At 38.1% G+C, this 15257-nt stretch overlaps 2 protein-coding genes across 2 annotated transcripts; both read right to left on the reverse strand.

Moving 5' to 3' along the window:
- Positions 1 to 446: 446 nt before the first annotated feature.
- cdk5 (cyclin-dependent kinase 5) lies at positions 447 to 8056 on the reverse strand. Its single transcript, XM_041055079.1, has 12 exons — positions 7881 to 8056; positions 7469 to 7557; positions 7308 to 7375; positions 7107 to 7167; positions 6968 to 7024; positions 6682 to 6777; positions 6336 to 6410; positions 4387 to 4483; positions 3790 to 3859; positions 3527 to 3587; positions 3352 to 3432; positions 447 to 3138 (listed from the first exon to the last, which is right to left on the reverse strand). Exons 1-12 carry the CDS (start codon positions 7915 to 7917, stop codon positions 3052 to 3054), a joined length of 879 nt encoding a protein of 292 aa, XP_040911013.1. The 5' UTR covers positions 7918 to 8056; the 3' UTR covers positions 447 to 3051.
- An 876-nt stretch (positions 8057 to 8932) lies between these two features.
- Positions 8933 to 15049, reverse strand: abcb8 (ATP-binding cassette, sub-family B (MDR/TAP), member 8). The gene is made up of 16 exons (XM_041055059.1): positions 14860 to 15049; positions 13840 to 14170; positions 13581 to 13736; positions 12632 to 12726; positions 12382 to 12487; positions 12115 to 12276; positions 11407 to 11492; positions 11198 to 11295; positions 10999 to 11104; positions 10858 to 10891; positions 10572 to 10708; positions 10379 to 10473; positions 10157 to 10290; positions 9866 to 10013; positions 9533 to 9783; positions 8933 to 9316 (listed from the first exon to the last, which is right to left on the reverse strand). The coding sequence occupies exons 1-16, from the start codon at positions 14961 to 14963 to the stop codon at positions 9233 to 9235; spliced, it is 2127 nt and encodes a 708-aa protein (XP_040910993.1). The 5' UTR covers positions 14964 to 15049; the 3' UTR covers positions 8933 to 9232.
- Between the last annotated feature and the right edge of the window lie 208 nt (positions 15050 to 15257).

A 15257-nucleotide genomic window follows, 5' to 3' on the forward strand; every position in this document is an offset into this window, starting at 1 on the left:
TACCTAATAATGATGATGTTGTTGAGAAACCTTTCAGGTTTTCAGGGGCTTTAAAACAAAGATGACAGCTGTTGTACACTGAAGTTGACAGAAATTAAAGTCAAACTTTTATCACTATTTAAAATATAATCGCAGCACAACAGCAGATGTAACAAAGACCTGTTGTCGAAAATGCTGACGTTGTTTAGACGACTACTGATACGCAAGCTGTGTAAAGTATTTCCAAAGAAACGCAAGCATTGATTAAACAGTCTCACAACAATGATCATTTGGTAGCTGTTCTGGAGCTTTTGATCACTTCTCATGATCTTCCTCAACAGATGGAGTTTGCCCACTTGTCATGGATTTGATGCTAAACTCCAGAACGGCTACTAACTGGACCCTGTGGTGAGGTTACTTTGCCAGCCGCTGTTTCCAAGGTAAAGGTAAAGAATGAATTTCCAGTCTCAACAGCAAACATATTTATGTGGACTTTACTGAATATTGAGTCTTATTGGCTGAAATATACACAAAAAGAAGTGACAATATTCATCCCAAGTTCTACCAACAAAAAGCAAAGATACTAGCAAAGTGCAAAATCCACTCTTCATTAAAAATTAAAATGTATGTAAGTAACTCTACAGCAGTTTGAAATGTCCTGTCATCACCAGAAAATGAAATACTGCTTTTGTGTTTTTTTCATTAGAAACTTAATCCACAAACAACCTTCAACATTTTTAAATCCTAAAAAGAGTCTGCTAAATACTACAGATGAGTCTTATTTAAATCATTCAAAAGGAGTTTCTGTACCAAATGAAGTTTTGCTACATTTAAAAAAAGAAAAATGCCAAAAAAAGAGCAGACATTCCATCATTAATAAATACATGCATCCATTATCTTGTCTTACATCAGCAAAATGAAAATAAATCCTTTCCCTATTAAGACAGCTACTTTAAACACAACTCATTATGTAGGCTTTTATGGGATAAGTAGCACTGTAATAATCTGAAGTAAAATAACACTGCAAGCTGTTAACCATGTTAACATAAGACGTAACCAAAATGGAAGCAGCTAATGGTGCAAAACAATCATCATATGAAAATACAGATTATTGGTAGATTATCTGCATTTTTTTTTTCATCTCTATCTTAACTATTACAAAAGAATTTCAGAAAAGCTGAGATGTGATAAGCATGTTGTCAAACAATAGCAATGTGTCACATGGTCCACTGGTCGTTAACATACATAAGATGTGTGTATATATATATATTGGCCCATTTATTGATAACCGGCTATAATCCTGGCTGTCAGTGTTCAACATATTTAATAATATCGATAACTAAATGACTGAAAATCAAACTGTCAGGTACAAAGTGCACAAAATTCAAATACAAAATGGGAAATAAAAAGCCTGAGAACAAAAAAGAAAATTATAAATTAGCTTCCCATGCTTTTATACAATTCTGTAATAGTTGGTGGGATAATGAACTGTTGGCATGTGAAACATCAGAAATAGAAATGTGAAGTCTGTTCTGTTAAGAAAACAAATAAAAAAAATAACAGTAATACATATGTCATTTCCTAGGATGTTTCCAGGATAGAGGTATGTACTTTGGTCCTAATTATATTATCTAATTACAGGGAAAACACAATGGAGACAGGTTTCAGTTAGTACAATCAATCAATTCTGATTAACAAAGAGCAAAAAATGTGAACTCTGCAAACAAAAACACAATTTAGAAAATTAAGAGAAAAAGTTTCCTACAATATATTTGAATAATGGATGAATATTTACTCTGGTTTCATTGAAGAACTTATTTAAGAGACATCACTGCAGTATTTTCCCTGTCATTAGTACCAAATCACATAGTTCTAACCAGGAAACCTCTGAGGAAATAATATGGAAAATAAACAAAAACTTATTAAATAGTGTTATACAGATAACACACAAACCTAAAAAAGGGGGCAATGTTGACTTTAAGCCTTTACAGTTCTCCAAGAAAAAAGAAAAAGTCTCTTGTGATTCTAAAACTGGCAGATCAATTTAAAATCACTTATTTTTAAACCATGGATTTTTGGCATTAGCTGCCCCAGGAATCTGTGGTCTCCACTAGAACCAATATATCAATGGATATTAGCTGAATTCAGATTTGTCAGTATCAGCGTATATCGCAACCAATAAGTACCTACAAGCTTCAGTCCCCAAAATGCCAGATGTTTGTTTGTTTTTGTTTTTTTAGATCATTTAGAAAGTGTCTCAATTACATATTCTGCCGAACTGTGTGCACTTAAAAGATTATTTTTCAGCTGTAAAATATCCCACTCAGTACACATGTATCTTGGTGAAAATTCTTTAATAACCAAATTTAAGCAATCCTCATTGAAAATGTTTAAATGTTTATTATTTGTGTTATTTTTTTAAAAAAGAATATTGGCTGACATGTTATCAGATTTTATTTTTTTTAACTCTTAAAATATTGATATTGGTATTAGCCTCGAAAATCCATTACCCATCAGGCTTCAGTCTCCACCAAGACCCCAATTAATGGAAGCATACTGGCAGAACTGCTTTGCAAAACCTATTATAATAGTAACAGAAACCATCAGGTCAGAAAGGCCGTCTGGGTAACTGATGCTAACTCTTTGAACTTTAGATTCCTATCGCCACAGATTCAAAGAGCCTTTGTTCATTCATCGTCAACCATTTAAAAGTCAGAAATAACCAGTACATGTTAAATTAATTCTCTTGGATAAGAAAGGCTTCTTGTTAAGAACCATTTCTGCAGGTATAAAATTTATGAAATGCAACACATAGTGCAAACTCTCACATTAGTGCTAATTAACTGGGAGGTGTTTATCTACCAAATTAAACTGGCTTGCAACTAAAATAGCCTAAAACCTTGCAGAGCCACTAGGACTTTGTTCCACAAAGAGGCACAACAGAATGAATTGCAGGGGAGTGTTTGAAGACCGGTGAGGGATTTGCCTTGTTGGGACTGGTCCTAATGAAACCAGCAGAGTGAAGGATGATTGAGTCTGGCAGCTGAGGTTCACTGAGAGGCAATTTAGCATTTAGGGTGGGCAGAAATCAGCAAAGTAAGGGTGCTGCAAGGCCTCCTCTGCAGAGATCCTCTGGACAGGATTACATTTCAACAGGTTCTGGATGAGATCAAAGGAAATATTTTAATACGTGAGCAGCAGCATCAAATTTCTTGCAAGCAAAACTGCATATTGACAGGAACTGGCATGAGTTTCTAGCTGCTGCTTGCACAAACATTACAGAAGAAAACATTTTTATTGATCACAAAGTGTGCATTAGCTCAAAAACACTTTTTTAGAATTAAAAGACAGGAAAGTTTAAAATGAAAGTACCTGGAGTAGATCCCGTCCTGTGCTACTTAGTTTGGGGACCACATTCACCAGTGAGGTGGTGGCTGGATACATGGGATATGGCTGCAGGCAGTTAAAAATATTTCAGTTAAAGAATTCAGTAAAAGCTAAGCTAACACTGCGGGTGTTACAAAATGAATGATGTTAAATAATTTACCTTGTAATCTGGGAGTTTGGTCATTGTCTGCCACTGTTCTTCAGTTGGGGTGCCCAACAATGTAACAAGTGGTTAAAGAAACACTTTTTCTAACAGAGAGGTGTGTCCAGCCGGTTCAGACCGAGTGTTTGTAAATCATTGATCACATAGGAGATCAATAGTTTTGCCCTGAACAAACCTCTGTGGTCTCAGAGTCCCACACAGCAAAACGGTACAAGCAAGAGTCTCATCTTATCAATATCTATAAATAATGCAAAAGATATCTGAAGATTCTTTTCAACTGGTCGTCCACATCGTTCCCGGGGAATAAAGGCCTTCCAGCATTAGCCAGCTCTGAAAAGGACAAAATACAACATGGTTAAAATGATTAAAAAAAACAAAACCCATAACACACATTCATCAGGAAAAGAAAACCAAACATACAGATTCAATCAAAGAGATGCAGAAATACAAAAGGGCAAAACCGTCAAAGGTAAAATAATTCATTTCCATAATGGCCTTGGCCTGCCCCATTATACTAATCGTGCATGTTCACTGAAATGCTGTTTTGAAAACTGTAATAAATTCCAAAGATTTCACATCATCTGGTAAGCTGTTCTAAATTTCAGCCCCCATACATATAAAAAAAGAATTAGCTGCAGAAGTGCCGTATCTATGAATTTTTATGAAGTCTAGTATTATCTCTGCTATGCTCAAACATTTGAAAGATACTGTAAACTCTTTGCGATGTTTAACCACTGTCGTGATTTAACTTAAGTGGATGAATTATGAACTTTTCTTATTACTTACAACTCGATCCTTGTTCCACCAAGTAACAGAACAACGCTTGAAAGACAAAAATAGACTTATATCAAACAAACCTGCAAATATGCATCCAGCGGACCACATGTCAATTGAGGTAGAATAAAGTTTAGCACCGAACAGCACATCTGGAGGCCGGTACCACAAGGTCACCACCTACATGCAAATCACAAAGCACAGTGTGATAATTAGACCAATTACACCAATTATCTCAACCAAACTAGTATTAACAAAAACCATTCAGGCATTCAGTGCAATGACCGCTGCCTGAGGTGGGTGTTATTTTATATATATATATACGCACTCTCTTTTTATATATATATATATATATATAGAGAGAGAGAGAGAGAGAGAGAGAGTGCGTGGGCAGTTGGAGGTGCCTAAGTTCATTCCACTACAGATGTTAATTATGTGACCACCTGCTTCAGAGCCACTAACTTTTCCTGAGTCATTTTTACAGAGAAAAGTGAATGTATGTGCTTCTAGGTAACTTCCAAAATTCACACTGTGAGATGCTCAAAGAAAGTAGAAAAATTAATGAATGCACTTAATATCGCTTTGAACGATGGTAGAATAGAATAGAATAGAATTTTATTTGCCATTTGCACAGATACACTGCAGTACATGTGCATTGGAATTCTTGTGCATCCCTCCCCAGAGTCAAGCTTAAGGTTAAAATAATACAATAAAATAAGAAATAAAATAAAATAACCAAGAAATAAATAATACAAAAGAAGAGCAAGATAGTGCACTTAGAATACTGGTATCATCCAAACTGACTGTGTCGTACATTGCCTTTATGTAATGCCTTTTTTAAATGACTGTTTTTGTTAGTAATTCCTGTATATGCACTTTTTATACTTTAAGATACATAAAAATGCACGTGAATAATACTATTGTTAGTACTTTGGGATTGCTAACCCTCAAAACTCTGATGAGCTCCACTCTGAAGCACTCTGTTAGATGTTTAAGAATTTGATTTGGCTGGATTTGGCATGAATTTGATGAATAATAATGCTGATAAAGTAAAAAAAACAAAAAAATCCACAGTTGCATCATTAAAACTTCAATCCCTGTAAATTTATGCTGTATTACATTACAGTATACATATATCCATATAGTGTAGAATTGTTCATTTCTTCTTGCTGAAACAGTGCTAAGAGCCTTGGAGTAAAACATTCTCTGAAATAACCTTCTAAAATGACCTTCCTTCAGATTCTCAATGCTTCAAATTCTGTTCCCCTCTAGGTTTTCTGTTTATTACATTTTCAGATCAGTAGTGTCACCCCAGGTCAACTGCCCCCTCGTGAGACCGGCTCGCCGGGCCCTTAGGTCAGCCAACCAAAACCACTAAACCTATCTGAGACTCGCCTGTCATTTCTCTGATAGCATCAGCAACAACACAAAATCAGCCACCACTTTAACCACACACTGCTGTGTGTTCCATTCTGCTCCATCATTAATTTAATAGTTCAACTTCAGGACCTCAGAGAATTAAAATGAGGCCACCGACTGTGCACACAAATAAGAAGACCACAAATAAGGCAAGTGCATTTTAATAGCCTAAAAAAACATTTGGGATTGTGGAAGACTTGTGTCAATTTTGCTGCAGTTTACTAGTTATATGCTATTAATGTGCCATATTTTGATATCACTTTTTATACTGAGATATGGATTTTTAGGTCATGTTATTCAGCCCTAAAACAAAGCTTGAGAGTTAGATTTTATTGATGTAGTACTGTTTGGTTTTGAATCTTTTTCAGCATTAGATCTGGGACTTTATCTGGCCTACACACAACTAAAACAACTTCTTTAATTCCTTGATTTTCATACTCTGAGTTAGCTCCAGATTCAAAATCCCTCCATCGAAATGTTCAGAAATCAGTCTCTGACTAGTTTTATCTTTAGCTATCAAAAGAGGCAAAAAAAAATTTCACACAGGTTATATAGACTTCAGTTGTAAGCAGTCAGTTATTAGCACCTGCTTCGTTAATGATGTACAACCTACCTCTGCTGAGTAACACCTCACAGGAATGCCAAAGGCTCGAGCCAACCCGAAATCAGCCAGCTTCAGCTCCCCGTTCTATAGACAGAGACACAAGTCATATAAACTACAACCTCTGCAGTGCATCAAACCAGACTCAGCAATATGTTTCACACAAAATGTTACTTAGGAGCCAGGCTTCCCACTGGCTTGCACTACGAGACACAGAGCAAGAATCCGGACACTAGTCACTTTGCTGTCCTTCAACTTTATGGAAGTAGTATTCTGACAGAGCAGAATGATTTGCTCACATGCTAACAAATTTTTTACCAACCTTCAAGTCAAAGTCCAATTGCAGCTAAACACTCACTCTGTTGATGAGGAGATTCTGCGGCTTCAGATCTCTATGAAGAACATTTCGACTGTGGCAGAAAGCAAGGCCTTTCAACAGCTGGTACATGAATGACTGCAGAGGAAAACCAAGTATAGAGTCAATTCCAAGTTTCAAAAGATGTAACTGACATATTTACGACAATCAGAGGTCACAGATGGTAAAAATTATAAGAATCAAGCCTTCTGTACAGTATACATCTAAGCAGCCATGCTGTCCTTTGTTAACCTCTCTTCATGGATTACCCAGTATATTTATCTCTCACCTTCACAGTTTCAGGATCTAGGTCCCCATTGCAGCTGTCAAAATACTTCTTCAAATCCTGAAGATGATAAAGAGAAGAAATTAGCCTAAGAAGAGACCCATGAAAGACATACTGTAAGTTTAACCTGACTCCGTCTCACCTGATCACAATATTCAAAAACCAAGGTTAACTTCTTGTCACTGTGCAAAACATCATGTAGTCTGATGGGAGACAAGAAGAGCGTTAAGTTGGTTTGTTGACATCTAGGTTGAATGCAAACTGTTTGGCACTTGAAACAAAAAGCCTCCACGAAAGCACACAACACAACATAAAGTTAATTCAGTTTGTACAGACGACTTACCTGACTATGTTTTTATGCTTTAGTTCCTTCAGAAGACAGATTTCTCTCAGAGCAGAGCTGGGCACCCCCTGAAACAAATGACAGCCTCTGTGATTAGCACTAGCCTACTAACAACTTGCTAGCATATGCTGAGATGCAAATGTTTTATTCTGAAAACATACCTCATCGTCGTCGTCCAGCCTCACCCTTTTCAAAGCCACAATTTCGTGGGTTTCTCTGTTTTTAGCCTTGAAAACTGTCCCGTACGTGCCTACGAAGTAGAAAACGTTGCATTAAATCACAGTCAGCGAATTGATGAATGGAAAAGCAAGAAGTCCTGACATTAGCTAGCTAAACTAACTAGCTAGCATGAATATCGTAAAGGCTGGCTGGCAGAAATCTTCGGATCTTCTTGTCACTATCACATGCTAGAGCAAGGAAAACTGTCACTCTATAGATGGTTAAGTAGGGAATTAGCGCAGGTACAAAGCTGTCAATCCAGCTAACGTTAGCCAACCCTGCAACTACAAGAATGCTATGTTAGCAAACCTGGCTTGCTAATGTTAACTTTACAAAGAAGCATGTGAAACTTACCCTCTCCGATTTTTTCAAGCTTTTCATATTTCTGCATGTTTAACCACTGAAGCCAGCCTTGGACTAGCTACCAAGCTAATGACCGATTAAAGCCCCAGACTGGGGTTGTTGATGTTGTGATAGCTAGCGTTAGCTTCAAGCTATCTGCACTTGCTTCTCCAGATCGGTCTGCTGCCAAGCTTGTGTTGTTGGTCATCCAGAGGCCGAAAGCTGAACTGCAATCCTCTTGAAACCCCAAACCACAGACCCCTAAACACTGCTGGATGCAGTAACATCTTAGTAGCACAGGCAATTCCCCGTTCTTTGAAGACATTTTATGAGAAACTGTGGTTGTAAAAGGAGAACAAAATGACTGTTTACATAAGGTAAACTAGTACCATATTCTCAGGATCTGCAGCTTGACCCACAGACTGTAGTTAAAGATGTAAGGGATACATAGTCTAGGCTATGTTATGTGATATCTGGGAAAAAAGGGCACCCTCTTAAATGTATTTTCCTTACTTAAGTTGATCATTTGAAATCTAATCTCAGACTGAAAATTCTGCAGCCATCAGGCTATAAGTTGATGTTTTTAAAGTATATTCCTCACATGATCGAATTTGCCTGTTCAGTCAAGTAAACACTGTTTTAAAGGGATTCAAGTTTTAACTGTTTACTTAGCTGTGTCAAAACAGATTTGAGTTACTCATGAGATTTAACTCACAGTTGGTAAAATCATATATACACTGGTACATGCCAGCTTTAAAAGACAGTTTAACAGTTAAGGGAAATTATATTGGTGCCAAAACAGCAGTTCCTCAACAAGTATCAGATCTAAACAGAATAGATTGCTGCTTTCTGCGCTCCTCATCTCTCAGTTAACTGTAGGATTGTAACTGGACGATCACCCCAAGAAGTTACGCTATCCACTAAGCACATACTTGTCATTGTATTGGTTGTGTTTAGTCTCTTCAACTCTGTATTTGTGAAAAAACTAACAAACACTGAAATTCTGTGTATTTTGATACATAAAAAAGAAAAGAAAATACAATACACACTCATCAAAACAAATTTTTAATTCTTTTCTCTATCACATTGTTATTTATCATTCTATACAGAATAAGAGAAAAACAGTGTTATGAAATTCCCATTTAAGGTAAAGACTGTACAGTAGTGTAGTTTGTTGATCATCACAGGTAGATCCAGTTGGTCCACATATACAGTACATTTACAAATTTGAGCTTGTAGTCAGGGTGCTGATAAATTTACATTTTTTTTATAGTTCATCATGTTCATGCAAGCTTCCCCTATTATTATATATTTAAAAATAAACTCCATTATTGTGGCTCTAGAGTAAACATGTTTTAAAGTATTCATTTCTGCCCTTCAGCTCTTTGCCTGCGGATCAGATCAGAATAAAGTCCTCCTTTGCTCAGCAGCTCCAAGTGAGTCCCGGCCTTAAAATAAAAAAAGAAGCTGTTAGATATAATTAAAACCTATACTACACAGCACATTGAGGAGCATTCAGTATATCTATATGAATTACTGACAACTGAGCAAAGTCAATTCTCTTTGGTGCTTCTTTGAACTTACAAAGCTGTCTAATAAATTAGCCAAGACATTTAACAGGAGATAGCAGCACCTCCATTTCCCTGAGTACTCTGCTACCTCACCTCCACAATGCGGCCATTGCTCATGACACAGATGAGGTCAGCCCCTTGAATGGTGCTCAGCCGGTGGGCGATGATGAGCACAGTGCGACCCCTTGTGGCCCTGTCCAGAGCCTCCTGCACCACTCGCTCTGATTCTGCGTCCAGGGCACTGGTGGCTTCATCCAGCACCAAGATGCTGGGGTTCTTGATGAGGGCGCGGGCGATGGCAATGCGCTGTTTCTGGCCACCTGATAATGTCACCCCACGCTCACCTGGGTTTAGAAATCTGGAGCTTAGTATTTGCATGTCCCACAATTTTTTAACAGTAGTAAAAGTTTAGATGAACGCACTTACCAACCACAGTGTTATAGCCGTCTGGGAAACCTGTAATGAAGCGGTGAGCATTGGCTTGCTTGGCTGCATTAATGACCTCAGCATCTGTGGCCTCAGGCTTCCCAAAGCGGATGTTCTCCATGACAGATGAGCCAAACAAAACCGGCTCCTGCGCAGGAGCCAGTATTGAAAGATGCAGTGAAAACTGGACAGCTACAAATGTGATTCATTAATAACTCTATTAGACCCACTTATTATTTAATATCCCTATTTTAAAAAAAGCGGGTTGCACTAATGGTGAGTAGTTTTTACCTGATTGATAAATCCAATAACTTGTCCCCTGAGCCAGGACAGGTCCAGTGTTCGAATGTCGAGTCCGTCCAGCATGATTACACCACTGGTCGGGTCATAGAAACGTTCCAACAAGGACGCCACTGTGGACTTTCCTAAAATGCAGTGGATTAATAATTTATCACCATCACATTGTTGTACATTTCATACAGTTAAAATTAGACTCAGTATCCAAGAAACTACCTCCTCCAGATTCTCCAACAATGGCAACAGTTTTACACGGTGGAAGAGTTAAGTTGAACTTCTTCAAGATCTGATGGCCAGGTCTTGTTGGGTAACTATAAGTATACAAAAAAAAAATCAACAGATTGTATCATTGGATGTTTATGTTCAGTTAATGTCTACAAATGTCTTGAAATTAAGATGAGGTTCCAACCTGAATGAAATGTTCATGAAATCCACTCTTCCCATCAGAGAATGGTACGGGATGCGTCCGCCCCCGGAGAGTGGAATGGTTGGCTCCAAAGCAAGGTATTCAAAAACCCGGGCTCCAGAGCTTATACCTCTCACCATCTGTAGCACGTTAGAGATTGACAGCTTGATTTCTCACTAAATATTTCATATTTCAACACATATATTAACGCACATATTATAATTCTACATTTTAAATGTGTGTCACTCAGATAGCACATGCTCTAAACATGTATAGAATTTTTACTCACCTGTCCAAAGAGGATAGAGATGCTGGCTAGTGACCTGAAGTATAAAGACAACATACTGGTTATACACTAACATCAGCTGCATTTAAACTAATAAGCTAATTAAACTAATGCAGACCAATCACTGTGGAGCAAGTCTTTTACCTCTGAACAGTCTGGGAGGCAACCAGGAAAGACATGAGGTCTCCAGGAGACATTTCATTGCTAGAAATTAAAGTCCCTCCAGCAAAAATAGTTCCCAGAACAATGCCTGTATCAAGAGCACACAATGAAAAAACATCACCATGACAGAAGTTCTGGTTAACATTGTGTTCATCAGTTAACATTAGTAACACACACTCACAGTTCAGTGCAATGTTTGACAGTCCTTGGAACACTGCTATTCCAGCACCAAGATTTTCATTAATTTCACATGACTTGTCAACTTCATGTGCATATAACCTGGGGAGAAAGATTATGGAAATTAAAGCATGTTACCTAACAAATGTGACAAATTATACTGTGGCTAAAAGTACTATGGCTTTAAGTGCATCAAAATATACTGTCACTTACTGGAGTTCTCGCTCCTCCATGGCAAAAGCTTTCACTGTGCGCACATTGCCAAGTGCCTCATCTGCAACTCCTGTGGCTTTTGCCACCTTAAATTTAGAGAAACAATCAGACATCAAATTTACTTATTTTAGCAGCATAATAAAGATTAAGGCTTCACAATATGAGGTTGGCAAGGTTTAAGTGTACAGTTTGAAAGTCTTTAAGGTGCATGCTGTAAATACAGATACTGAAATAGAACAGATAGAGTTTTCTGTGTAATAACTATAAGCTCTATCTTCTTCTTAAGAAGAAAAACCTCAACAACGTGAACAACCTTAGAAAATAACCTTATGACACTTTCAATTATTTGCGCTTGCTCAATTTGAATGTCAGTGACATATCTCGCAGTGCAGGTGTTGCCACCGACATATCTTCCTGTTTGTATGCCAGCCCACAAAATCAGAGGAGTCAAGAAGACGTAAAGAGACTTGGCATCCAAACATTTGTGGGCAGTAGCGAGAACATACAGTGTCTATACTGTGTTAAGAGAGGAGACGGCACCATGTGTCTGCGACGTTCTTAACAAGGTCTGTTCTGCCTGCTCAAATCTATGGCTTTTTCAATTATGGCCATTCTGATACTGCAGCCCTTTGTCACAACGTGGTAATGAAACTCAAACTGTATGCAAGACTTTGTGCAGTCGTAACATAATACTAAATTTTATCTTACCTGTTCTTGAGCCAAACGGGATAGTTTGCGGAGGAAAGAGCCAATGAGAGCCCCAGCTCCCACCAGACAGGGAAGGACAACTACTGTCAAACCTGTGAGTTTAGGGGAGATGACATAGAGAGAGACGAAACATCCAACTGTCTGTGTAATGCTCCGCAGACCCTGCAAATATGCAAAAAGAGCAGAAAACAGGAATTAGAAGCTTTAAAACTAGCGTTCTGTTTGCATATCACTGATTATTTTACGACACAAATTTACACTTTATACCTGAGAGATAACCAATTTAAAGGATGACTTGAACTCCTGAATGTCAGCAGTCAAACGATTCACCAGCTGCCCAGTTTTATTGGCATCAAAGAAAGCCACATCTTGCCTGAGACAAGTAAAAAAAAACAAAGCGTTAACAATTGTTATCATTTTTGTTCTGCAGATATAGTCCATCTATAAGCTTAACAGCAGATAATTAGTGTAACCTTGACTGTATGTGTCTGATCCCCACTGCTTTTGTAATGTGTACCTCAGTAAGGATGCAAAAAGGGTCTTTCTCATGTCTGCTGCCACTCTCTCTCCCACCCGTGAAAGAAGGATAATGTAGCCAGTCGTCAGCAGGCCCTGCGTGAAGGAAGTGATTAATGACCAGAGCAACAGCCCATTTTCCAGAAAACAGTCGTGACATTTATAAGTTTTCATTTGCATTTTTTTTAGAATGAACATGAGTGGAACAGAGCATGCAAATGTCTAAAGAAAAAACATCCTAACTCACAAAGAAAAACTGAACTTTCTCAAACAATCACATCTGCAAGCTGGATATGAATGGGTTGACTCACTGAAAGAAAATGCGTAAGGGACATTTTTTATTATAATGGAGCCCAATACAACAACATACACACTATAACCTTAAATGTGATGGTATCATAACCTTGTCAAAGTTTCGATAAAAATGTAATAAAACAAGCTTCATAAAGGTGGTAGTTCTTTCAGAGCTGTTGTATTGGAATGTGTTATATCGTCCAGGTGCTGCTTTTATTGCATCCACCCCCTGCATTTCCTCTCAGTTAATTTACAGAGAAATAAATGTCCAGTTATCATCCCCTACAGTATATAGCAATTACACCCCTCGCATTTCCTCTCAGTTAATTTACAGAGAAATAAATGTCCAATTATCATCCCCAACAGTTCACTGTAATTACATATTTTAAATGGTACATTTAGCCTAAGACTCCTTGTGCAAATACAAAACCTCACCAAGCAATCAGTTATATCAGACCTATAGCTCCATGTGACAGCAAAAATAATTTTAGAACTGTATGTAATACTAATATAATACTACACATGCTCACAGCTGCTTTATCATTATTATAAGACACTGCCAAGCCAACTCAGCCCATCATAGACTGACTGTACTTGACTCTTGTTGAAGCATTGGCATAGTAAGATGTGCACTGACAGCTTTCTTGTGTACTTACTTGGATACCATACAGTCCAAGCAGTTTCAGGGCAGGACCCCTTATCTCATGGACATAATTCCCGGTATGTTCTCTCAGGTAACGTGCCACAACATTCACCAGATCCCCAAGCATCAAGGGGATTTGAATATTCAAGATAGCTGCACCAAAAGCAAGCTGAAAAGAAAAGCACTTCACTTAGTTGATCAGCATTAGTGGCACATCATATTTTATTTTATAAACACTGATTTCACATTCAAGTGAACTGATGCAGGCTTACCACAACAGCCCCAATGAGAGCAAAAAGCTGAGGTTTGACAAATTCCCACAGGATATGCCATTTGAACTCAGGCGCAGGGCTTTTGGCTGCTGCTTCCACTGGGGTGTTGTTATTAAAATCTGCCTCGCAGTAAGCTACATGGCAAAACAGTCGAGCAGAGACAGTGAGTACTGCCGGCCCCAGGATGAACTTCAGAGACACTCCCGGGGGTTTGGATGTTCGGGTGGCAGACTGCCGCACAGCTCTCTGAGTGAGACTCCAAATACGACTGACAGCCTTTCCAGGCTGTTGTGAGGAGCTGTATCCATTAGTTCCTGGAGATATATACCACCTGGATATGACAAAGAATATCAGTACAATTAGACATCCATTAACCAAAATCCTGAAAGATTTGCAAAGTTAATGTAACAAAAGCAATTCTTGTTACATATTGGCAAATATATCTACAATACGCCAATACATCGCCCTGGTCGATTTATTGATCTAGCTCTACTGGGAATGGATCACTTTATGGCCAGCATGAACAGAAGCAATGATAACAGTGACCAATTACTCTTTGATCAAACATGGGTATTGAGTATTGTGAGTAGAAACCTCTAACTGCTCCCAAAACCTAAAATTATTAAATTTACAGTGATGTAAAACAGAGAAAAGCAGCTTATGTGAGAAACTGCTACAACTTGAGCGATTCATCAAATTAACTATATGACCTGAGGAAACATTAATTACCTTTAAATGTATTTCTCTACTGTTAAGAAGAACTTAAGCATTAAAGTAGTTGTTAAGTTTCGATCGACTAACTGATTAATCATCTGCCTGTTTTAGCTCTGGTCTGCGGGTCACACACACAAGAACATCCCACTGTGCCTGTCTATATCTGAACACAAAACCAACTGTGTCACGATGTTCTGTCTAGAAAATCAAAGTAGGCCAAGCTTGTCAGTACTGATTAATTAACTTATATGTCGGATACCCGTCAGCTGTCATTAGCTAAAGTAGCAACCGGTCACATTACCCTACCGTGAAAGTTTCCATATGTCTGCTGTTTTATTACATCTCGGGTATAACGACAATGACCGCACGGGAGCAGCGATGCTTGCTTTACTGCAAAGTATCTGGAACATGTTTTATGCTTATTTCAGTGATAACAAGCTCATTAGGTCAAAATAATCGCTAAGCTCTGCAGTAATCCACAGGCAACCAGCGGGCTGCCATGTTTACACTGACCCAGAGTGCATTTCTGTGCCCATTCAGGACTTCATGTTTTCTGTGAGTATTGGTTTGTGACAACAGGGATCTACATAATTTTATAGCAGGCAATATGGTGAATAATTTTAAGAGACTTGTGCAACAATGTGAACAGAAACATGACAAAAGCAGGACTTAATTCAATAGAAATCGAAAAAAACTACAACAGT

Source organism: Toxotes jaculatrix, chromosome 14, assembly GCF_017976425.1.
Source record: "Toxotes jaculatrix isolate fToxJac2 chromosome 14, fToxJac2.pri, whole genome shotgun sequence".
Lineage (NCBI taxonomy): Eukaryota > Metazoa > Chordata > Actinopteri > Toxotidae > Toxotes > Toxotes jaculatrix.